Source organism: Cydia amplana, chromosome 4, assembly GCF_948474715.1.
Source record: "Cydia amplana chromosome 4, ilCydAmpl1.1, whole genome shotgun sequence".
In the NCBI taxonomy this organism is placed as follows: domain Eukaryota; kingdom Metazoa; phylum Arthropoda; class Insecta; order Lepidoptera; family Tortricidae; genus Cydia; species Cydia amplana.
In genome coordinates, this window is record NC_086072.1 from 19,084,506 (window position 1) to 19,110,580 (window position 26,075).

General features: G+C 38.2%; 3 protein-coding genes across 3 annotated transcripts in view; 2 read left to right on the top strand and 1 right to left on the bottom strand.

The window, feature by feature from the left end:
• Window positions 1–2,322, top strand: part of LOC134647546 (ABC transporter A family member 4-like) — a gene marked incomplete at its 5' end in the record, with an annotated part of 44,929 nt that extends 42,607 nt beyond the window's left edge. Inside the window, one exon of the mRNA XM_063501899.1 lies at window positions 1,970–2,322. Within this exon, the coding sequence (XP_063357969.1) occupies window positions 1,970–2,290 (321 nt within the window). The remainder of the gene's footprint in view (window positions 1–1,969) is intronic.
• Window positions 2,323–4,777: 2,455 nt separating this feature from the next.
• On the bottom strand, window positions 4,778–5,826 carry LOC134647675 (BLOC-1-related complex subunit 8 homolog). The gene is made up of 3 exons (XM_063502030.1): window positions 5,759–5,826; window positions 5,468–5,645; window positions 4,778–5,092 (listed from the first exon to the last, which is right to left on the bottom strand). Exons 1-3 carry the CDS (start codon window positions 5,808–5,810, stop codon window positions 4,807–4,809), a joined length of 516 nt encoding a protein of 171 aa, XP_063358100.1. The 5' UTR covers window positions 5,811–5,826; the 3' UTR covers window positions 4,778–4,806.
• Window positions 5,827–6,611: 785 nt separating this feature from the next.
• Window positions 6,612–14,016, top strand: LOC134647424 (epidermal retinol dehydrogenase 2-like). The gene is made up of 7 exons (XM_063501778.1): window positions 6,612–6,663; window positions 6,774–6,977; window positions 7,384–7,607; window positions 8,181–8,286; window positions 8,494–8,623; window positions 12,296–12,413; window positions 13,816–14,016. Exons 1-7 carry the CDS (start codon window positions 6,661–6,663, stop codon window positions 14,006–14,008), a joined length of 978 nt encoding a protein of 325 aa, XP_063357848.1. The 5' UTR covers window positions 6,612–6,660; the 3' UTR covers window positions 14,009–14,016.
• The last annotated feature ends 12,059 nt before the right edge of the window (window positions 14,017–26,075 follow it).

Genomic DNA, 26,075 nt, shown 5'->3' on the forward strand with positions numbered 1-26,075 from the left:
TCCACTTTGTCAAAGGTTTTCGAAAAAATAGTCCATAAAAAAATTTACCCAACTATACATAATCAAATAATTTCATATCAGCATGGTTTCGTTCAACGTCGTTCAACAACTACGAATCTTCTTGTCTATACTACGTATCTATTCGAAAGCCTAGACAATAACATACAGGTAGACAGTGTTTACACTGACTTCAGGAAGGCCTTTGACAGGGTGGACCACCAACTGCTTCTTGAAAAGTTAGCTTTTAATGGCATACGTGGAAACTTATGGCGTTGGTTCAAGTCTTACATTACAAACCGCACTCAAAAAATCACCATAAAAGGGTACGAGTCACATGCTACTACAATTAGTTCCGGAGTTCCACAGGGATCCATTTTGGGTCCACTGCTGTTCGCAATATTTATAAACGATATAAGTTCCTGCTTTAACTATTGTAATATCTTACTCTATGCAGATGACCTCAAAATATATCATACTGTTAGTAATTACAACGACTGTGAGAAATTTCAGCAGGACTTAAATCGCTTCACGGACTATTGTCATGCCAATAAACTTAGCCTCAATATGGACAAATGTAAACTTATCAAATTTACAAAAAAAAGATTAACCCTAGATGACTCATATTATTTATGTAACACCAAACTAGCCATTGTCCATTCAATAAGAGATCTTGGAATTACATTAGATTCAAAGTTACACCTTGATCAACATGTTAATAACGTAACCAGCAAAGCTTTCAAGATGTATGGTTTTGTAATGCGCTCTAGTATCGATTTTCGTCTCCCAGGCACATATCTGCACCTTTTCAAATCACTAATTCGCCCCCAACTGGAACACAATGTAGCTGTTTGGAACCCTTATTATAGTAAATATAACGAGGCCCTCGAGACCGTTCAAAAAAAATTTCTCAATACTATGTACTATCGTTGTAATCGCAGTAGATTATCTTATCCAGAGTTACTAAAAAAATATTGTATGTTAGATCTTAGTTCCAGACGCTCGTTACTTGAAGCAAAAGTATTATATGGCATCTGTAATAATCAGTTTGACTGTATTGCTCTTAACAACAAACTCAGTTATAGAGTACCCAGTCGCAGTAGGCAGCGAGAGGCGCGCCCGCACCAGCTGTTTGTAACCGGCCGCTGCCGCACGCACGCTGGTGAGCGCGCTCCTCTACGCAGACTTGTCTATACTTACAATAAAAAATTTAATCACGTAGATATTTTTGGTTGTAGTTTAAGTGTTTATAAAAAACGTATTATTGATGTTTTAACAAACCCTACAATTTAAGTAGGTACTTCTTACAGTTTCTTACTTATAATGTATTTCCAGTACCTACCAAATATATAAATATAACTAACCATTCTATGTTGTTGTTGACACCGGGAGCCCTTAAGACTAACGGTGATTAGTTTAGCTCTGAATGAACATTATTCATAGTAATTAGTGGTAAGCGCCGTGGGCCACACATATGGTAGATATTATGGTAATTAGTGTAATAAGTATAACTTGTAGTGGCTGTTTGTTTACCTAAATAAATGGAAAAAAAAAAAAAAAAAAACCGGTGTCGCCGCTCGTTCCTCTCCACATTTCCACATTTCTCGCGCAACGGTAGTAAAAACTTGTGTGCGTGGTGAATGGATACGCCTCCTTTAGACAGATTTGATGTCTGGCTTCTTAATCTGAATGTTATTGTGGCGCAAAAGGCATGTTTACGTTTTTCGGTCAGCGCGGGCGAGTAGCATGCGAGCGTTTGCTCATAACCGGCGGCGACACGTACCCTGCTCGCATCGCCATTCTACTTGTTCTGTGGGTGGTACCTAACTACTAGAATTGGTCTAACTTATAATGTCATAAGTTCGACGTTTATAATAGCACTTGCACAGTCTGTGCTATAAAAATCGCTGCCCAGTTAGCTTGGTCTGACTCTATCACCGAACTATGTTTCCTAAAAAGTTTTTCTCGTCAGGTTTTAGCAAACGTGCAAGTGAAAGACTCACTAAACTACGCCGAGATATTCAGTAAAATGGAGGAGTTGGTACAAGCAAACCAGACGGTATATTCCTACGTCATCACAGTCACTGCCATGGACTACGTTTACAACGACATATCAGAAGGCTATAAGATCCACATCGATCCTGACGAGTACTTTTGGCCTTGTCTAAAGCTCTTAGCAAGGAAGAAGAAGAAAGTACATTTACAGAAGTTATTGGAATTGGAGAAGTTCCGGAAGAAGTATGATATTACTTCGTTGAAGGGCTTGCCGTGGTCTGTGATCTTTCGGAGATAATTCTAGAGCTTATCTTTCAGTAGTGGCCTAACCAAGTGCTTTAAGTAAGTACCTATTAATGGTGGGTGGCTTTTGACGTTGCTTTTTACGCTAAGATCCGATTCCCTCAAGCAAGTCAGCAAGCAGTTCAGCTATCACTAGATTGATAAATATTATTTCGTTGTAGGTGCAGTCGCCATCAGATATATCGGACCGGCCGAGGTGCTCAGAAATATCTGAACACTCACTCTTACGCCTTGACAATAGAGGCGTGTTCAGATATTTGTGAACATCTTGGCCGCTCCGATATATCTGATGGCGACTGTACTTACTTATTTAAAGTCATTCCCACCACAGCCTCCATCACAGTGTGGTGTGACTTATTTTAATTCGAAAATTCTAACTGTACCTAGGCGAATTCTTGACAAGCTACGGAAAGTCAGATGCATCATTCAACAACACATAAGTAACTCTCTCTTGAAGATTTACCGTAGCTGAAAACTTTAACCTGATAGACGAGGTCAATGACCTTTTCCGTCTTAATCTATTTGCGTGAGTATATTGCGCAAACGACAAAGACCGTTTTTTTCTGGCGATGGCCCTATTTATTTAGATAGTTGCGTTGTTAAGAATAAGACTATAATTTTAAGTTTCTGTTAGAGTGCAATTGTTTTGTTAAGTTTTTAAATAATTTCAATTCACGAAGATGCTCCATTCTATCCATCAGCCCATGATTCATTTGTTTTTCTTATTTGTAGAAATACTAAGCTATGTTTTTATGTGCCAGATACGAAAATGACGGATCGAGTGATCAAATTGGGGCAATCGTACTGTCATTTCAGTAGGTACACTGGAAAATAAAAAGGTTTATATGGTATGTTAGTGCATGCAAATAAAAGCGTTTTTGTGTTACATTGTTTACTTTCCCTTAGACAAGTTGTTAGCATATACAAAATCAACAGCATTAGAAGATTTAGAAGCACATCAATAAATTGTGTTTGTAATCAGGGACACAGAATAAATAATAGTACTAGGTACAGAAGACTCACTCTCTAACAAAACGCGTCTGTTACGATCAGCACAGATATGGCCGCTAGGTGGCGACAGCGCCACGCGCGGCTTATGGCTAGCCACCAAAATTGGTGTGGAATGGATGTACTTTTAGCTAAAGTCAATTTTTTTATTCGGTAGACTAAAATGACATTTCATAGTATGAACATCATGTGTCATTTCATACTATGAAATGTCATTCTAGTCTACCGAATAAAAAAATAAACTTTACCTGTAGCAAAGCGACGAAATCGCGGAGTGAGCCACGCCTTCCAGGGACCAAATTGACATAGGAAAAGCCTTTTACAAACATTTTACTAATAGGTACCATACCAATGGCTGCGCGTAAGATTAGTTTAATTTTTTAAATTAAGTATTTAAATATTATATTGGATAAGTTTGATTTATGTAAAAAGAAATACGAAACGAGTTTTATGAACACACCGCCACCACGCAATAGAAGGGCGAAAATGTATTTAACTCGGATCCATAATGGATCCTACCAAATGGATCCTAGTGGACGGAGGGTATTAACCTCGCCCATATTGCTAAAGTATGGACCCTAAGCACGAAGAATTTCTTACATTGATTCGCCATTTCCTATCTCTATCGTACGCGCATAATTATATTGCTGTCCCGCCCATGATGCCGGCGGTCGCGGTCGATGCCACTGTGCGAGCGGAACTAGCTATAGAGATAGGAAATGGGGAGTTATTGGACGAAATTCTTCGTACTTAGCGTCTTTACTATACAGACCGAGAGCCGGTGTACGATTTACCAATGAGTTAAAAGTATTACAAAACACAAGCTTTCATGACAGTTTTGAATGATTAACGGTTAGTTTCACTAGACTTATATCGACCGGTATATGAACCGCGTGATTACCTTTTGTATTGTTCTCGAGGTCCCGATATTTCTACGCAGTTACATGCATCTTGTTCACTGGTAACTGAAGATAGCGGGTGGGTGTCAAAGTTGTGTAGACCCCGATCGGTCTACCCTCATATGTGCGCGTCGGCCATATTATAGTGACAAGCTTTCATGGCATAGCTCCTAGATGAATTTTTCGTGAATAATTATGTATAAATTATTCTGTACCTAAGTACCCTAACACTATAAATACCATCCACTAGATTCACATTAACTTTTTACTACTTCTCTACCACTGAATATGACAGACTGTGGGTTTTCTTAGGCCCTGTTTCTCTAGTCCTCGAACCCTATCCTTCAGGCGATATTGTTACAATCGTTCCTACATACGGCACTTCTAGCATGTGTCCTATTTTCAATGAGTAAGACTGACATTCCATTGTCATTTTTGAAATATCAGCCTGTTAAAGGGGTGGCCTGCCAGGTAATCCTGCTACATTACTTTGACTTCCGAACATCACCTTTAAGCAAATTGATCTTGCCTGAGGCTACAAGGCAAAACCATCCTTGTGACCCTGATAAAAAAAAGGTTAAGTATAGCTGATCTACACCATAATTCAATGCAATGTAGTATGAGACCTATGCAACTCAGCCGAGGATCCCCTGGCGTGCGCCATCATATTTTCTATCCGGTTAGTGGTCTCCCTAACCATCGAGAACTCTGAAAGATCGGGTAAGTCTAAAACAATGTGTGCGGAGAGACGTTTGTAAACGGAACTGGAATCTTTTTTATTTCTCCTACCCTCCTCGTATTTCAGTTGTTGTTTTAGAAATATGGATTGTTTGAGCATTTCCTGTATGTTTGTGAAGCTGGTTGCTGCGCTGTCCATTGATTTTACTGCACTGAAATAGAAAATAATGGAAATAAATATAGATATTAACTAAATTTAAGAATCCACAACATTCCACCGTCATAATCTTGGGGCTGACCTATGGTGTGTTGACCTATTCAAGAAACAGATTACCATGATATCAATGACTACCTACAATGTAATGTATTTCAGGATTTCTCAAAGTGAAGTCTGGTCAATGTAAACCTTATTTGTTAGACTGAAGGTTAGTGATAGTGTAAGCCATAACATAAAACTTATAAGCATCCTTAGTGCTGCGAGCATGACTCGCGACGTTTTAGGTGTTCATAACTTCTAAATGGTTAAAATATTAATGAACATTTGAGCAACTGGACAAATAGTTTATATTCTAGAACTAGATAATTACCTCAATGCATACTCCACGTCATAGCACCGCCCCTGAAGCTCATGCTGTAGCTTCGTGACTTCGACTCTGCGCTCCACCATGGGCGGCAGGGCCTTCCTCACATGCTCTTGTAGCCTGTACAAGGCTAGGGAAGGCTCGTTGGCTACGATATGCATGTTTTCTGAGATCCGTTCAGCAGCTGAAACAGTTGTCTTGTCAATAAAGAGATTGTAAGGCTGGTTCTTATTCTTGCGAAGGCGTGGTCTGAGTAGGCATGAGATATTCTACGTTTAGTTAAGAGATTTGTGATACCTTTTTTAGCTTTAGCCTCTAAATCGGTATCTCCTTGATAAACAAACGTCATTTTACTGAGATGTGATTTTTTACAACTAGTTTTATAGTCGTGATTGTCTATGTCTTCGTATTGCCTATTTGATTTCGTTTTTTACAATAAATTGATTAGTATTATTTGCCCATTTGTTGTATATGTATTCTGTCCGAGTTTTGACTTTTTGAAAGTTCATTGACCTTTAATTTGACGTTTGTTGTTTTTATTGATGTTGCTATATGAAAAAAATATATGGGTATGTTCATAAATAATAACGTTGTGTCAAAGATATAGTTGGTCAAACCAAACTGTCAGTACATAAGATAAAAAAAAACTATAGAGTCTGTGCGGAAAGAGAAGAGTCGTGAAATGTATGGGATCCAATACATTCTACGACTCTTCTCTTTCCGCACAGACTATACTCATACTTTTCTTTTGGGTGCTAGTACTACTTAGTGTAAGACAAAGATAGTATTATTTTCTCTGTCTATGTTTGAAATGAGACAGTCCTTTGACAAACTATAAATATAACAACACTTGGTCAAACACGGCTGAGTGTGTCGCAATATTTAGCATTAGGGCTATGCTACTTTTGGAACATTGCCTATATTGTCAAAGTCACTTATTTGTCAACCTTAATCAAAATACAATGTCTACAATGATCTTGAACAACTTTTAACTTTTATCAGACCTTTCTGTTATCAAGTTTGTTTATTATCAAATTATAAATGAGTAAGTTCAGTTCCGTTTCGCAACAAGGTGACCAAATTCTGTGTCTGATGACGATTCATTTCGTCGATCATACAAATTCTGGAATACGTTACATTAATAACTTTCAGTAATATTTATTATACAGATTTTTATGTAGTTCATATCCTCTAGCAAAATGGTAAGTCGTCGTTAATATTCTGTTTCCTCAATTTCACTCTAATTCCATCCAGTTGTTTTTTTCTCTTTTTTTTCTATGAATTTAAAATACCTACCTTCATTTTTTTTCAGGAGAACCGTCAACTGGATACAATATTCGGCTTCATCCTAAACATAATGTTTCCAATCAAGTTGTTACTCCGTGTCTACTCACTAGGCATCCTGATGATAGACTTCATGTGGGTGTGGGTGAATGCAGCCTTGGCCATTATGCAGGCTATGTATGAGCTGTTCTGGCCACCTCCCATGAAGTCCTTGAATATGGAGACGGCTTTAGTAAGTTTTGTCTGTGTAATTTCAGGGGCAAAAAAAGACCTTGACATTTTAAATTTAGAATGTCATTTTGCTTCTGTGGCAAAATAAAATAAAGACAAATGTGGAGGATCAATGTATCCAAATTCAAACAATTATCATATTTTTTCTGTTTTTAGCATAATTATAATTATTTTTTTTCCTGTTGTAGTGATAGCACCAACTACAACCTCTCTGCTTTGCCTTAATGACCAGTAGAGAATGCCTTGTGGCATTAAGTTCCACCTTTTGTCTCAAAGATTTTTCATTTGTGCAATAATGATGAAATAAATAGTTAATAAAAGAGCAAAATTTTATTGTATCTTTAAGACTGCGGCTATGAAAAATACACATGATATGAACAAAAAAAAAACTATTTCTCAATTTACAGGTCATAGGCTCCGGCAGAGGAGTAGGCCGGGAGCTAGCCATCCAGCTCTCTGATCTAGGTGCCATTGTACTCTGTGTAGACAAGAACAGCGCCAACAACAAGGGTACCCTGGACGCGATCAAGCGGCGCGGCGGCTCGGCACTTAGCTTCACTTGTGATATTACAAAGAAGCAGAATGTTGAGGAGTTGGCGACACAAGTGCGGAAGGAGATAGGTTTTGTTAGGTTAGTTTCCTAGGTTCTATTTTAAAATTGATAAATGAATCATAAGTATGATATGAGTAGATGTACCATATTTGGGGAGTTTCAACCACTCTGAATAGGAATTATTTGAATATACAGCAACAAATATATAGCGACTTCTGTCTTACTTACTAAATAGACACAGAATAAATAATAAATAATAGTACTAGGTACAGAAGATTCACTCCCTAACAAAACGCGTCTGTTACGATTAGGACAGATATGACCGCTAGGTGGCGCAAGCGCCACGCGCGGCTTATGGCTAGCCACCAAAATTGGTGTGGGACTACTTTTAGGTACATGTTGCGACGCGACGAAATTGCGGAGTGAGCCACGCCTGCTTACTGTTACAACGGGTGGCAAACAGCAATTTTACAGGATGCGCTTAAGAGTTTTTTAATTGATACAGATGAATGTATATTTTATATTATTGTACAATGTTTTTTTACTTTATTTGTAAATAAAATCTTAAATTTGTATTTCAGCATGCTGTTATATTATTGTACAATGTTTTTTTACAATATTTGTAAATAAAATCTTAAATTTGTGTTTCAGCATGCTGTTCAACTGCTGCGGCATTCCCAGTCCGCGATCTCTGCTCACGCAACCTCCGCAAGACATACATGAAACTTTGGATCTCACACTTACATCGTTTTTCTGGGTAAGAGTGGATTTTGTCTATTATTTATTTTGATTCACTATGATTCACTAGCAGCTCTTGGAGCTGATGCGTGTATGTATATCGAAGCATTTGTATCTTATTTTGCACTTTTTAAAGCAAAAATAAAATCCACTTTATTCTAGGCATCGTTTTGCAGACGTTTCTGCTTGTTAAAAATTAAAGATTTCTTTTATATACTAATTTCAGCTCATAGACCAGTTCATCCCAGCCATGAAAGCGAAGAACCGCGGCCACATAGTAGCGCTGACTTCAGTAGCCGGTCTCAGCTACATCAAGGATCAGATGCCATTGAGTGTCGCCCAGTTTGCTGTCCAAGGTAACTAACTAGAACCATAGAACTGAGTCTAACTGACAACTTTATATAACGGCGAAGAACCGCGGCCACATAGTAGCGCTGACTTCAGTAGCCGGTCTCAGCTACATCAAGGATCAGATGCCATTGAGTGTCGCCCAGTTTGCTGTCCAAGGTAACTAACTATACCTAGAACCATAGAACTGAGTCTAACTGACAACTTTATATAACGGCGAAGAACCGCGGCCACATAGTAGCGCTGACTTCAGTAGCCGGTCTCAGCTACATCAAGGATCAGATGCCATTGAGTGTCGCCCAGTTTGCTGTCCAAGGTAACTAACTATACCTAGAACCATAGAACTGAGTCTAACTGACAACTTTATATAACGGCGAAGAACCGCGGCCACATAGTAGCGCTGACTTCAGTAGCCGGTCTCAGCTACATCAAGGATCAGATGCCATTAAGTGTCGCCCAGTTTGCTGTCCAAGGTAACTAACTATACCTAGAACCATAGAACTGAGTCTAACTGACAACTTTATATAACGGCGAAGAACCGCGGCCACATAGTAGCGCTGACTTCAGTAGCCGGTCTCAGCTACATCAAGGATCAGATGCCATTAAGTGTCGCCCAGTTTGCTGTCCAAGGTAACTAACTATAACTAGAACCATAGAACTGAGTCTAACTGGTAACCAGTGGCGTAACTAGGGGGGGGCTGGGGGGGGCACGTGCCCCGGGCGCCGTCCAAGGGGGGGCGCCAAAATGGGCAAAAGACCTCCCATAGAAAATGGACCAGCCAAAATGTAGGAAACAGTCAAATTTTTTTTTCGCGACTTAGGGGTTGGTCTCATAGTAAAAATTGCTCAGTATAATCCCAAAACCTCCCTGGTAACGGAAATGCAGTTATTTTTTAGCCACCCTGTATACAGGGTGGTCCAAACCTTGACGTCCAAAAAATTTTTTTAGAATCCTCGTCGTTGGTTATCAGAATATACCCCATGTATTAGCCGATTTTTCGTAGTTTTCGAGTTTAACTTTTAACTTTTGTTAAAAATTCCGGGGTGAAGCTTTGCGTTGCTTTTATGCCTTCTAATAATTGTTCGTGGTATTTGCACTGATAACATGAAATAGCGATGGGGAAGTGACCCCATAAAATAATAGTAGAAATAACAAAAGAGGATTTTTGTAATGAATTACTAATTTGGAAGCTTTGCACCTCAGTTCCTTTGACGGCGACTCTGACAAATTATGACTATTAAGTATCACTTTTTTGACCTTTTAAAAAAACGTAGGGTCTAGCAGTTTCTAAAATGACCAAAAGTCCTTGAAATCGCTTGTATTTTTTATTGACCGAAGCGTAAGCGAAGGTCTACGTTTTGACTCGGGCATTTTGCTTTTGTATGTCCGGATGTTCTCCTCCACAGGTCACAATTCTCAACCGATTCTTGTGAAATTTTGTGACCAGATTCTATGAGTAAATAAAAATTTTTTGTCGATCCCGTTTTTGGAATTTTTTAAAAATGGAGTAGTTGTGATACCTCGCGCTTAAACAAATAGTCGTATCGATATCACAAGAGTATTTTCTTTTTGAGACATATTTACATAGTAAATGGAAAAAAATGCAGAAAAATTGTATTGCTGGTTTAGGCGGTATTTAGATATTTAGTTTGTACTCGAGAATGAGTAGCCGAATTTCGTCAGCTTAGCAAAGAACTATCATGGCGCATTTTGTAAACAGTCGCTTTTTTGTTTGCACACAGAAAGTCTGGGTTCGATCCCCAGTAAGACATAACTTTTTGTATTTTTTTTTTCACTAAAACTTCGTATTTTTTGAAATAAATTAAAATCTTTGTATTGTTGATTGATCAAACCACTGTGTGGCGCTGTCATCGTGCACGGTTCCAATAAGCTATGCTCGCGAGGTCTACAGCTCACAGAGCCCCTAGTTTATTTAGGTAAGGGCAACATCTAAGCTTGACATGCTTGAACGTAAAAGTTTGTCTTTTTTCCCAACTCAGCCAAGTGAGGATGCTGATTTTTTTTAGCAACTGCGCCGGTTGTGAAAGATTATGTTACAAAAAAAATATTCAAAAAAGTTCAATATTTTTTTTAATAAATAATTGCTTCACCCCGACTGATTTCTCAACAAAAGTTAAAAGTAATAAAAATAAAAACCATAATTCGAAAACTACGAAAAGTCGGCTAACATACATATTCTGATAGCCCACAGCGTGAGAAATCTAAAAAAATTTTTGGACGGCAAGGTTTGGACCAACCTGTATAACACATGCCGTGCCAACATCGCTCGTTCTGTGATACTAGAATGCCGTGAAAAACCTGTGTCAGGTACTTAATGATAGCATTCTATCCAGAGTTTCGATGTAGGATCGGGAGAATTTAGTCCAATTCAATCCCACCAAGGCTCAATTTTGCGCGTTTACCGCTAAGAAAACCTCATTTTTCAAGGCACAACCCTTCCCATGTCATGGAGTATTGGGAGCCTCGGTGTTGACATCTCCATCAGTGACGTCCAATCATTTCGTAGCCACCTTGCTGGGTAGGCTGCGCTCGTATCCAAAAAATTCGGTGTGCTCAATAAAGGGAGGCGATACTTTACTCTGGGGCAGACAGATCCATAGGCGTACCCACGGTGGGGCAAGGTGGGGCAGTTGTCCCACCCTGATCTCTGACCATAAGCTAAGAATCTCTGTTTCAACCGTACCCTGTTACAACGTCCCCAGCCTCCCCTACTTCTGCCCCACCCCTTAAAAAATGCTGCGTACGACCATGGACAGATCCCATATAATGAGTACTGCTGTCACCTTTGGGCAGGAGCACCTAGATGCCACCTTGGTCCCTTCAAATCAGTCCAAAGGCGCGCTATGAATAGTCTACGATCCCAAACTTACAAGCGATATTGAATCTTCAAGTCTAAGGAGATCTCCAAAAAAGAAGTGTATAAGTTTTAAAATGGTCGGCAACGCGCATGTAACGCCCCTGGAGTGTAGACGTCCGTAGGATGCGGTGACCGCTTACCATCAGGTGAGTCGTACGCTTGTTAGCCACCGATGGACTAAAAAAACACTTCTTTGTCTAAATCAAAAGTAAACTTTAATAAGTAATAAAAAGTAACCCTTTCGTTAGTTCACTTCGTTTGGGGGGGGGGGGGCGCAAATTTGGTACCTGCCCCGGGCGCCATATCCTCTAGCTACGCCACTGCTGGTAACTTTATATAACGGCGAAGAACCGCGGCCCTACATAGTAGCGCTGACTTCAGTAGCTGGTCTCAGCTACATCAAGGATCAGATGCCATTGAGTGTCGCCCAGTTTGCTGTCCAAGGTAACTAACTATAACTAGAACCATAGAACTGAGTCTAACTGACAACTTCATATAACGGCGAAGAACCGCGGCCACATAGTAGCGCTGACTTCAGTAGCCGGTCTCAGCTACATCAAGGATCAGATGCCATTGAGTGTCGCCCAGTTTGCTGTCCAAGGTAACTAATTATAACTAGAACCATAGAACTGAGTCTAACTGACAACTTCATGTAACGGCGAAGAACCGCGGCCACGTTGTAGCTAATATCAGCTACATCAAGCTCAGAGCTTTGACTCCTGTAAAAGGCACCCTGACTGACGTCGATAAAGCGATATATTATACTTTATATTACGTATACTATTATACGTTTCATTCTAGGGCTGGCAGAATCCCTCATGGAGGACCTGAGAATAAACAGGATAGACGGGGTCCACGTGACCCTGACCCACATCTATCCGTTCATCGTAGGGGAAGACAGCTCGGAATTGAGGTTAAGGTGCGTAAACTGTTTTTCAGGGTAAAGCGGGACCCTATTACTAAGACTCCACTGTCCGTCTGTCACCAGTCAGTCATAAAAACTGATTAAACATTTCAAAAATCGTGAATATTAAAATTAAAAGCACAATTTTGCTTTTTAATGTACATACCAATAAAGTGCTAAGTAGTTAATATAAAATGCATATTGCATTTGTATGATAGTTATCATTGTTGTTTTTTAATTAATTAGTTTCATTAATTCGCAATAATGTTATCATCAAGCCATGGATTTCGTTTTCAAGGTAATATCCGGGTCAAGGATTATTGGTATTACGTATTTGCTTATCTAATGACCGCTTTGTGTTTGTAGTTGTGTTGTGCATGTTGTGATAGTTATATCTCTGTCTTTAAACTTGTATAAAATCAGCCCTACAAGTTCAAATGGTCGTTGGACCGTTTAATCAAAGTTGTTATTATTTACTAGCTTTTGCCCGCGACTTCGTCTGCGTGGAATTAGTACCTACCAGCAGTTAGAGTACTTACCTAAGTACAGCGCCTGGATAACATCAAATAGCAATAATGTTGAGCATAATATGCTTATTACCAATTAACAGGCAATTCATTAATTTTCTCGTTTCCACCCTCTTTAGGGATGACTTCCGACATAAAATAGTATTTTATACAATCGTGATTATAAGCTTGATTATATCACTATTGTATACAATACTTTTTCTACGAGTCAACAAAAAAAAATACTTAAAACTAGTAGAAGAATCATATATGTAGGTAAAAAAATCAAAAGTATACAGCTAAGATGCGCGAGCAGCCGCGATACCTTCATACTCGTACGCGACCCGGCCCCGCGCCCCGCGCCCCCGGCCGGTTGGTCAACGACACCTTCTCGTAACTCATGAGGCCCTGGTACTTGCTCCGCGCTTTCGATTGGTCAATTTCATTATAGTTGACTAAACTGTATCGAATTGAATATTATAGTTGACTAAACTGTATCGAAATGAATATTATAGTTGAGTTGGGGTCCCATAGTGAAAAAGTATGCGATATCACTTTGGTATACGAAGTCTTAATTCAAGCATTGCAGTCGACGAGTAGAAAAACTATCCTATGTCCTTCCCCGGGACTCAAACTATGCCAAATTTCAACTCAATCGGTTCAGCGTTTTAAGCGTGAAGAGGCAACAGACAGACACACTTTCGCATTTATAATATTACTAGCGACCCGGCTTCGCACGGGTTAACAAATTATACATAAACCTTCCTCTTGAATCACTCTTATCTATTAAAAAAACCGCATCAAAATCCATTGCGGAGGTTTAAAGACCTAAGCATACAGACAGACAGACAGCGGGAAGCGACTTTGTTTTATACTATGTGGTGATTAGTATGGATTTCCTCATGTTTCAGGATACCAAGCTACTTTGGTACTATAACCCCGCAAGTGGCAGCCTCCAGTATACTAGAGAGCGTCCGTCGGAATTACCCCGAAGCGTCAGTGCCTAAACACCTTCTCTTCCTAGGCCACCTGCTCCGGATACTACCCAGGAAGGCCACAGTACTGATACGGGACCTATTAGACACGGGTGTGGATTTTGCGTGATACTAGTACTAATATTGTAATGTCTGGCTAATAAGATTCCTATGTTATGATTTTGCCAACTATAGCTGGTCAAGCAGATCTTGTCAGTAGAAAAAGGCGGCAAATTTGAAAAATGTAGGCGCGAAGGGATATCGTCCCATAGAAAATATGAATTTCGCGCCTTTTTCTACTGACAAGATTTGGTTGACCGTCTATATTTAATAGTTATTTGTTTTACAAGGGGGCAAAGTTTTTGTTTAACCGCTCGTGCTAATATTGATACCCGAGCAAGCGAAAGATTCCGAAATTGAACCACGAGCGTAGCGAGTGGTTCGAAAAATGGAATCTTGAGCGTTGCGAGGGTTTCAAAGCACGAGGGTTAAACAAAATTTGCCAACCTGAAGCAAATATTAAATGTAAAATATCAAACAAAATCAAACCAAATTAATCCAAATGAATGTTATTAAATATTTATCATCCAAAATCATCATTTAAAAGTCAAAGTAAGCCTTTCCGAGCTGGTGTGGTGAAAATATGTTTCTTACTAAGCCAAGCAAACTAAGAAGTTTATCAGTGTTTGTATGTGTATATCAAGCTATAATTAAGGTTTACTGTAAGAAAACTACAATTGATTACCGAAGCCTTCTGGAATGAATATCTAATCTTCCTAGCTTGCTCCGGATTTTACCCAGGATACGTGAACCACAGTACTCATCTACTCATACGTGATCTATTAGACACATGCGTGGATTTTGCGTAATTCGAGTATCAAAAATGTTATTTAAGTATAAATTTTATAATGTAAATATGTTGCCAACTAATTTAGATATATTTGTTATTAAGTAAAGCGCACCATGAAGGTCAATCAGAGTTTATATTTATAAATCAAGCTATAAGTTATTTGTACTATCATCTTTGTTACCAGGACATAGAATAGAGGTTTTATTAATTTCATGTTGTTCAAATTTCGGGAATTGCAAATGTCGAAAATGTCGTTTATATAGTGAAGAAATTGCACTGTGGGTATGGAGGTGCCGTAACTGACCCACCGAGCAATTTTACCATAGTTATATTTGGTACATTTATTTCAGTAATATAAAAAAAAAAGCGCTGGTGGCCTAGCGGTAAGAGCGTGCGACTTGCAATCCGGAGGTCGCGGGTTCAAACCCCGGCTCGTACCAATGAGTTTTTCGGAACTTACGAACGAAATATCATTTGATATTTACCAGTCGCTTTTCGGTGAAGGAAAACATCGTGAGGAAACCGGACTAATCCCAATAAGGCTTAGTTTACCCTCTGGGTTGGAAGGTCAGATGGCAGTCGCTTTCGTAAAAACTAGTGCCTATGCCAATTCCTGGGATTAGTGGACCCCAGGCTCCCATGAGCCGTGGCAAAATGCCGGGACAACGCGAGGAAGATGATTTCAGTAATATAAATACGTTCAAAATTTAAGAACTAAAACCCGTTCTGAGCCATGCCGGGTCCAAAGGTCCCCATCACACTTGCAGCGTTACCCCGCTGTATGGCGATGGAGACCTGTTGAACAAGCCATGACCATAGAGAAATATAGTAAGACAAGAGTGCTCACTCCATACATCCGTTCAGACTACTAATTTCAGTGTCTACATCTAGCATCGAGTAGCGGAACTATCAGTACTGCTACTTGACAATAGATGTAGCACCGACCGGAAAGTCTTATCCCAACAGCATAAGACTTTCCGGTCGATGCTACATCTATTGTCAAGTAGCAGTACTGATAGTTCCGCTACTCGATGCTAGATGTTAATAGTCTTTTTGCTACTAAAACTGATGTATGGAGTGAGCACTCTATGTATTTTTTTTCTCTATGCCATGACTCAGAACGGGGGTCATTCCCCTTCTCCCTTAGGCGCTTGCCGAGCTGTCTGAAGAGCTCACGCGCCTCCCGTCTCCATAGTTATATTGGAGGAAATTCCATCAAAAGTTATGCCGATGACGTCACAATTTGCATCACTTAATAAATCCAGGCATGTTTTGAGCAATCTCGCTTTTTCTGAGGCCGTAAAGCTTTTTGCAGGGAAAAAACTAACAGGCAACTTCCAATGGCCATTTACAGCTGTCACCAAGAAAAAAGAATTAAAATTATGTGCACAGTTCAACATGGTTAAAAATAATTAAATTTAAATTTCAGCCTTATACTACAAACTAGCTTTTGCCCATGCCATGAGTTTTTTTTTATTTTGAACCCCCATTTCACCCCTTTAGGGGATGAATTTTGAAAAATCCTTTCTTAGTGGACCCCTAGACCTTATAAGACCTACTTGCCAAATTTGGACTTCCTAGTCCCAGCGGTTTGGGCTGTGTGTTGATTTAAGTCAGTCGGTCAGGTCTTTCACGTTTATATATATTTATTAAAATTAAAATAAAAAGTCAGCCATTTCTTCATTCATCCATTTCTTTCATCATCATCATTATCTCTTTGCCAGCTCTGATATGGTGTTAAAAGATTCTTTAGTAAAACCAGGCTCACAGTCCAAACGAGAATACCACTTTCTTAATGTGCTAACGAGTGGTAAACAAAGGTCAATATATTATTGTCTCTAAAAGTAACTCCTTGGGCTGTAAAATTGTAAGGTCAAGGCCAGTTTTTTTCTCATCGTCATAATCATCTGTATGACTGAGGGCACCCGTTGCTCTACCATTTACCCTCTCTATTACTTCCACACTTGCTTCCACTTCGTTTAGATGATTTTGTAGCCCTGGTCTCCTTTTTAACTGCCGAATAACTTCTTTTAAAGTCACAACCCGTTTAACCATACGTTTGGTTTGAGCTCTTAAGCCCTTTATAATTTTATTTTTCTTTTCTATCTTTTCCTCAAGGTTTTTACATTTGTCTTTTAGTCTTGTCTTTGTTGGCGATCTAGGTGCGGTGGCAGAAGGTCCAGGGTTCGGCTCAATAGGAAACGATTTATGTGTAGGTGTTTTCCTATGTATATAAGAAGATGGCATTCTTTCTGTTATTACAACCTGAAAAATCCAACAAATAGTGTTAGCTGCAATATTTATAACATGTGTGGCTTGGCTTTTTATTTTCCATAATGTCAATCCAGAGAGGAAAATGGGGACTATGTATGGAGTAGCGGCTGGCAGTCCCCTTTCTTCTTAATGTAAGGAATATTATAGTAAGTGCGGAATACTTTTACATGACTGCCCAAAAGGAGTGTATTGTTTTTCGACATTATTAGATAAATATTTTTTTATAATTATTTTATGGACCTCATACGAGATTAAAAATTATTAGGTATATGAGTCGGCATACTTACAGGTACAAACAAAGTTGGGATCGAGCCGATCTTGAGATTTATTTTCACTATTCCCCTGAAACATTTTGGTTCAAAATGTTTGCCACAAACAACAGAATATTTATGTGGAGTCCAAGTTCTCCTGTTAATGGCACGCAACCATTTCCGACGTAAGTCAGGGTCACTGGGATATCTGCAAAGGAAAGGGCAGGGATATCAATCATATTATTACTGGAATGAAACTGGATTTGTTGCCAAACTTACAAAATTTTGTCCAGCCCTAGCGTAAAGTAAGTTTATGTTTTTACACAAAATATTCTTAATTATTGACTAATATGACAAAATATTAGCACACAACGGAAGAAAAACGAATAATGAACTGTATAAACCGGCTTCTTACACTTTTTATGCTGTTAATTTGACAAAATATCGATAAGAAAATTTCGCTCGGAATATCATAATTACCTGTGAAATGAGTATTTGCTTGGATTATTTGGCCCTGTGACACTGCAATCCGGCACACTACAAGACACCATTTTCACTGTGGTACTTTATTTAATAGTTTTCTTCCAGTTTTGTGTCTATATTTCAAAAATAAAATTCGGTAGTACGCTCTAGGCCGTACGCGCAGTGTTGCCAGAGCGCTCCCAGCTTTTGTACGTAGGTACGTCAAAAAAGGTACGATTTGGGTAAAAAAAGTACGGATTTTTTTTTAGGATAAATTTCTTACATCTGGGGGTCTACCGCGAATTCCTAAATTCGCAAAATGCGGGGATCTTTCTCTTTTACTCCAATGAAGGCGTAATTAGAGTGACAGAGACAGATGCCCGCAATTTGTGAACATCTATTTTCGCGGTTATAGCCCTGTTTGGAAAAAAAATAACTTGAATAGTCCAGAGGGCCTACCGCGAACCGCCTTCGACGTGTTGCCTGCCTCCCTGTCACACTTACGTACGAATTCATAAGTGAGACAGAGAGGCCACAACCACAAGTCAAAAGTGGTTCGCGGTTGACCCTCAGGGCTATAACCGCGAAAACCAAAGTTCGCAAATTGCGGGCATCTTTGTCTGTCACTCTAATTACGCCTTCATTGGAGTAAAAAAGAAAGAACCCCGCAATTTGCTTATTTCGGTTTTCGCGGGAGGCCCTCAGATTCAAAAAGGTTATTATATTATAAGACAGCATCAGCGTTTGCCTACATTTTGCTATCATTTTGCGATTGCAATTAAAAAAAGAACTAAGTATTTTAAAGTACACAATACAACTCATTTGTTTTAAGTATTTCTCTCAGTTAATACATTTTAACATAAACAAAGTTAAATTGATATACATGAAAAATTATGGCCGACCGAATTTTGACTATCAGAGTTTTGTTAAGACACAACTGCCGACTGCAACTGCTATTTGTAATTACGTAAGTACATTGTTTGGACATATATTGTCCATAATTTTAATTTCCTTATAGTACCTACATGTACATGGACACATGGTACTTTTTTATGTTGGCCATTATTTTCAAATTAGAAATTTTGCCCTGAATTAACCAACATACCGATTTTTTTTTTTTTAAACTATCGTACTTCAAAAGGTACGAATTTAGTACGATGTACGCTGCGTACAAAAAAGGTACGCAAGGATCCAAAATAGTACGCAAAACCGTACTAAAAGGTACGATCTGGCAACACTGCGTACGCGGCTGTTGTCAAAGTGTCAAAGTCAAAAATGGTCACGTTTTATTTTTTTCTCATTTCATTTCATTTGTAGTCTGACTCTTTCGCACTCATGGGATGTTCATATATACGTGATGTCTTGAATGCATAGATATAATATTTCTAAAGATGGACCCTAAGCGAGCTGTCACTGTTGCCACATTGTTTTTATGTACGATTAACAATATGTAACCACCTTGCTGTAGCCATGTCGATAAAGTCATATCGATAAACTATCGACATTTCTTGCGATTTGAATTTTACTTGAAAAGTTTACCGCTACCTAAAATGAACAAAAAATGCTTTTACTCTTTATCATAGTCATCAGATCACGATTTTATTATTTATACGCCACAGCAGGGAACGAAGGGAAAGTTCAGATTTTTAATTACAATACATAAATACGTACTAAAATATGTGTTCCGCAATAATTGAATCATTTTATTATATTATAATATATTCATAATCCATTAGCATTTCAATTTTGTTTATTTTTAACGAAGAAATTGAAGCTTTAATTAATCGCTTTTCCGTTCCGCTGTGTAGCGTTTATCGATATATAACATGATTAAAATCGACTTTTACGTCCCTAAAAGTGCACACATAAACGTTTTTACGCACACATACACAGCTTTGTAACCACCAAAACGGCAACAACTGGATTTGAAGTTCGTTTTGTCAACAGTATAGTTGTCCTTTTTTGGCAAGTGGCATTTTCACAAGAGGGAGGAAAGAAAAGTAATACAAGTTCCTGCGCCGTCAAAGAGAACGGATACGTTGGGGCCTTGCTTGAATGGCTTCCCTTTCGCACACCAGCTGTCTATCAAGCGTCAGCGATGACAATGACATGTCTGTGGTTATATAGTTGGAGTTGGTCAAACCAAATTGTCACTAAATAACATAGAAGGTAGCATCCTATAGAAGTGGTCTACGCGTGCCTCCGTGAGGGACAAAACATATAAATTCGACCAATCATAGCGTCGCGTTATGGTGGGCAACAAATGAATTCGACCAATCATGGTGGTCAATTTACGGTGGGGAATAAAACAAGATGTGAGACAGTGACAAGGACAAACAATAATAGCGCTTTCGCTGCTACTCCTACTGAAAGATACATAAGACAGTCTTATGTATACGGGATAGTCTTATTAAGACTATCCCGTTCTGTCAGTTATCCCCACCACTCATGCCCAATCCAGTTATACTAGATTCATGCTAAATAAGAACAGAAAAAACTATACTCATCCTTTTCTTTTGGGTGCTAGTACTAGTGTAAAATAAAGAGATAGTATGACTCTCTGTCTATGTTTGAGATGAGACAGTCCCTGGCCAAACTATTTTCCTAGGTTGTGTGACATTACATAGTGACGTCAAAGTCAACTTACCTACTTTTTTTTATATTAAAAGTTGTGTTTTAAAATAACTGCTACAGCAAAGAGTAGTATAATATTGTATAGCTGGTCAAGCAAACCTTGTCAGTAAAAAAGCCGCGAAATTCAAATTTTCTATGAACGATATCCCTTCGTGCCTACATTTTTCAAATTTGCCGCCTTTTTCTACTGACAAGATCTGCTTGACCAGGTATACCAACTTCTATTTAACTTAAATCTGGCGACAGTTGAGATCTTTGACTCTTGCGAGTCAATTATAACATTTTTCTACTCCCGTACTTTTATTTGTCATTTAAAGGATCGTGCACACACCTTTAAAACCCTACCTTATAGTTGTCAAGACAAATCTTTAGTCTATTCCCCAAAAAAGAATTTGTACATACACGCAGTACCTTTTTGGCAATTTTACGATACTTCGTGTAATTATTAAAAAATATTGAATTAAATACAGTGTTGCCAACCTTATTTTAAATGTCATCTCTGACAAATAAGTGAACCATAGACATGTTTTTTAAATTTCATTCATTCATTCATTCTTTTCCCGCCCGTACCCTCCATTTTTGCTACTTCTTGAATTAAAAATATACTTGGTCAACCAGATCTTGACAGTAGAAAAAGGCGGCAAATTTGAAAAATGTAGGCGCGAAGGGATATCATCCCAAAGAAAATTTGAATTTCGCGCCTTTTTTTACTGACAAGATTTGGTTGACCAGCTATATTTGTTAAATTTACAATTTTATTTCAAAGTAAGTGCTTGGTCGTAGAAAAAGTATTGTATGCAACGTTGTTTAACTGAGTCAAAAAATACTCGTGGCGTCTTTATTAACAATTTTCGGATTCGCCTCAAATTGTTACTCACGCAACTCGCCTTTTTTGACCTCTCTTAAACAACGGTTGCATAAAATACTATACTTGGTCAACCAGATCTTGACAGTAGAAAAAGGCGGCAAATTTGAAAAACGTAGGCGCGAAGGGATGTCGTCCCATAGAAAATTTGAATTTCGCGCCTTTTTTTACTGACATGATTTGGTTGACCAGCTAATATAACATATTTTTTTATCAATTTTTACTCAGGCAACACAAACACAAATGTCACTAGCATACGAATAGCTCAGTGGCGCCGTCGTTGTTCGCTAGAGTTTTCCGAGTTTTGTTTCGTTCCCTATCGCGTTTTTGGAGTTTGTGAAAAAAAAAACAATTAAATTCGCAGATATAATAAGTTCATTGGTGTTATTGTTTTTGAGTGCAATATCTGGACTGAGACTTTTGAGAATTATCGTAGAGATTTTGATCCGGCGAGATTATTGGTACGTATTATGCTATTCGTTTAGAAAACCGATCGATATTATAGAAAACTACTGCTTTATGATCACATTTTACTCGGAATATATCAATATTCATGAAGTTAATTGTTTATACTGCCTTCGTACTCATGTAAAATCCATTGACCCATTTATGAAATGTACATAAGTGATCAACTTTCTATAGTATGAGCTAAATTACGGCAAGGTAGTACAGTAGGCACCCGACTGCAAAACAAGTTTCGTAACCATATTTATAAAATTTAATTGTTTATTAATGTGTGTACTGGCGTCGGAAAACAGGTAATATTATTTATTACCTTCAACTTTAGTGTTGTAATAAGTACCTTATCTCGTTTTGTATTGTTAAAAAAATTACCGATTGAGAAACGCGAATGTGTAAGTATGTGAGCTACATTCGTGCTAGGGTTTGCTCCCGGGAAATACCGGTACCGAAAGTACCGGGAATTCCCGGGATTTAGAGCCAAGCGAAGAACCGGGATTTCAAAATTAAAATCCCGGTTCTTTCGGGATTTTCGGGACTAGCATTTCCAGTACAATATTTGACTGTTTTCTGTTACTTAGCATGAAATATGATGTTTACAAAGAAATATATTTTATCAATAATAAGGCTGATGCTAAGACTTACGGCTGACCACATATTAAAATTAAAACAAAAATTAAATAGTCAATGGGTTTGACAATGCCGACAGTATAAAATTGCGTAATTTGAAACTTTAAGGGCATAAGTGTTACTACGATAAATAATTTTATATGAATAATTAGTTATTTGTATATTTAATACGAGCAAAAAAACAGAGAGAATTTTGTAATTAATAAAATACTCATTTTAATTCGAATACGGTATAGTATAAGAAACTCTCATATGATAAGGATATTATAAAATAAATTAAATTATTACCCCGGCATATGGGTCCTTGGTAAATTCTTAATTCTGGATGAATAATTTCTTGATTCTTCGTATTGATAGTTCTGTTATAAATAATTATATACGTAGGTAATATAAATATATCCCTGCCAAAGCCCATTTTGAACGCATGCGAAAATGAGCATTATTTTTTTTATTTTTTTTCACGAAACGGCTTACAGCCTTACATATTTAAAATAAATGATTATACTACTAAGCCACAATTCCTATTTTGCCGATGTATTTCAACAAAGATAGTAAAAATGTAATTTAAAATTAAACCAAATTATATTATATAGTAGTATGTTCGCAGAGGCAGTCCATATACTCCATATCACAGGTATTGTAGGCAATGATTGTATGGCTTAAAGACACAAATTATCGTAAAAAAGAAGTGCGTTTACCGTCACTATGGTACTTTTTATATTATATCGATGTTTAGAGAAAGATTCATGGTCGTTTTCGTTTTACGCTTTTTTTACTGAAAATTGAGGCAAAAACTTGAAGGCAGTCCCGAAAGTACCGAAAATACCGGGAAATCCCGGTTCCAGTTTTGCCTGGTACCGAAAATCCCGGTTCTTTTAAACAGTACCGGTTCTGCAAACCCTAATTCGTGCATTCTTGAAATAAATATATGCTTGGTTTATTTTATTGGTATGATTTATTCAGTTTTCACTAAATACATTCCAGCAATCTACGGGCAATTGGTATCAAATAGTAACTTCAAGTTGTTGTATTAACATAAAATTTACCTTCTTTTAAATGTATCTAAAAGAAAATTTTGTTTTGCATTGAACACACGAGTTTTAGACTTCAGGTGCAAAATTTAAACATTTTTGGTTCCTTGTTACTATAAAAATCATAGATTTTAAATATGCCATAGTCAACAATTATGTTATTAAATTAACATACTATTAATGAATATTTATGAATGAATACAATAGTCTCTCTGTGACAGACAGACTCAAGATTATTTTAGATTTGATATTAACTTTTTTAACATGATTTTATCTTTAGCCCACTATATAAGAAAAATTTGCAGGCAAATTTGAATCAGTTATATCAGTAAATAGAGTCGAATTTGTTTCTTAAGTCTAAATTTTAGGAAGCGCTGTTAAGTGACATTTGGATACCTTAAAAAATTCTAACTGTAATATCGTAAATAATTATTAAACTCAGGTTAGGAATCCCAACTTATGTGGTATGGAGATAGTTTGAGGCCGAGAAAGGACTTAGGATAGCCTTTATCAATCATAGACACAGTAGAATGTAAATATTGTAAAATGCATAATGCATCTTTTTCGATAAAAACCTTTTAAATAATTCATCAGTGTAATATCTTGCCTTCCATTACGTTCTTGTATTACCAGGCGGGCAAAATAAATTATTCTAATCTATTCTATGTATCATTACCATCTGTGCAAACCAGGTTGTTATTGTTGTTAAAAATATATTGACATATGCAGTTCTTGCACATGATAGGGAGCGTGCATGAACCACAGAATAACTAATAGTACTACCGCATGAACTGTAGACAGCCAATTTTAGCTAATGAAAACTTTTAGTTACCAATCACAACTTTTATTAATAGCGGGAATGCATTGGGAATGTGGTTGGCAACTGTCAAAGGTTTGCATAGATGGCGCCATCATAGCTTGCCCCTTTTTCTATGAGATTTGGCTTAAAGCTTAAAGTGCTGGCATCCAAAAATTCCATTAAAGAAATAAAAAATTGACACAATTGGGTACTTGACTGTATTTAAAATAAATTATTTTACACTATGCAAGAAATATAGCACCAGACGGTTAATAGAGAAACGTAGACAGCACTTATTTTTAGACACAATTTATATTTTAAAACCCGTCTAAAACTATATATAAATAGTAGGTAATTTGATCGTGACGTCACATGCTAGTGTTTCATGTAAATTCCATAGTAACAAAATCGTTTCGACAGTTCGAAAAAAAAGGAAACTGATTTGACTAGTAGTCAAATACCCTATTCTAGGGATTGACAGGGCAAGCTATGCTGGCGCCATCTGCTAAAATACTTCCAACGGCCAACCCCATTGTGTATTAACAGGGTAATATTCAAAGCTGCGTGCTGGGTATATTTATGGAGAAGTGATTTGTTAGAGCCACCCCACACTGGCGTGTTTTGAGCGGCGTCGTCTAGTCAGCGCTATGGAAAATGACCTCGCTGCGCTGTTGCGCCACCGTTGCGTCGAGCAGCAGCCATAGAGTTGATTGGACGCCGACGCTCGGGAGACGCTAGTGTGGGGCTCTTAGGGCCACCCCACATCTAGCGTCTTTCGGGCGTCGGCGTCGGTCAGCGCTATGGAAAATGACGTTGCGTCGACGTTGCGTCGGCGTTGCGTCGAGCAGCGGCTATAGAGTTGTAGACGCCGACGAGACGCCGACGCTCGAAAGACGCTAGATGTGGGGTGGCCCTTAGAGCTTTCTTCTTTATTCCGTCGCTGTTTTATGCATCATCATCATCATCAGTCTACTCTCGTCCACTGCTGGACGTAGGCCTCTCTTATGGCACGCCCTCCTTATCCAACTCTTGCCAGCCGCCTTGCGAAGGTCATCGCTCCATCTAGTTTGAGGGCGTCCTAAGCTACGTTTGCCGATACGCGGTCTCCACTCGAGAACTAGTCTACCCCAACGGTTATCGGTTCTACGGCTAATGTGATGATGATGGTTTTATGCAATAAAGATTGAATAAATCATTATCACCAGACCTCTCACTTTTCCTATACTCGTATATTAATCGTAATATTCGTAATAATAACCATTATGTTTGATACAATACATAGCTCCCGGATACTTAGCCACCTAACGATGTTTATCAGCTCTGCCTTATTTTTGGGACTTTAATTTCTCTCGATTTGATTAATTGCTTTGTAATGGCAATGGGCATTAGGGCGCAATTTATCGTTAATTCTATAGGAATTCATCCTTTGTAACGGACACAGACCACTTACAGATGTAGTGCATAATCATAATCCTTTATCGTCGTATTTTCTCGGAAACGTTCGTAATGTTCGTATTTGTACTTTTTGTAATGAGACTGACTGAAATAGCATGACACGCTCGTGCGTTTCCGTGAAAATACGATGGTAAAGGGTTATGCACTAGGTCCTACATCTGTACCAGGGCGACTCACGCTCACCTTGCATAACTCTACATGGCATTTGACAAAGTGTGGTATTGGTACCGTTAATGTCGAATTTCTATGAAAATATGGCGATTGCTCCCTTTGCTGCTGCTCCTCATAACTTTGCAACGACTTGAACAGAACAAAGTGAGGAGGTGCCATTATAAATGTCGTATTTTCATAGAAATTTGACGTCAATGAAGACCAATGCCTGTCAATGCAAATTCCATGTAGTCCCACTCTACCATAAACAAAGGGATTATTGCATAGTCTATGGTTGACTTGTCTATGGTAACGGATTACCGCAAACTGGCCGATT

Bases quoted from the DNA above. Each gene is read 5' to 3' on its own strand.
- LOC134647675 (XM_063502030.1), bottom strand. From the start codon at position 5,810: ATGACGTTTGTTTATCAAGGAGATACCGATTTAGAGGCTAAAGCTAAA. The intron at 5,646-5,758 runs GTATCACAAATC...CAACTGTTTCAG, and splicing joins AGAGGCTAAAGCTAAAAAAG to CTGCTGAACGGATCTCAGAA. The intron at 5,093-5,467 runs GTAATTATCTAG...TTTCTATTTCAG, and splicing joins GACGTGGAGTATGCATTGAG to TGCAGTAAAATCAATGGACA.
- LOC134647424 (XM_063501778.1), top strand. The intron at 7,608-8,180 runs GTTAGTTTCCTA...TTTGTGTTTCAG, and splicing joins AAGGAGATAGGTTTTGTTAG to CATGCTGTTCAACTGCTGCG. The intron at 8,624-12,295 runs GTAACTAACTAG...GTTTCATTCTAG, and splicing joins CGCCCAGTTTGCTGTCCAAG to GGCTGGCAGAATCCCTCATG.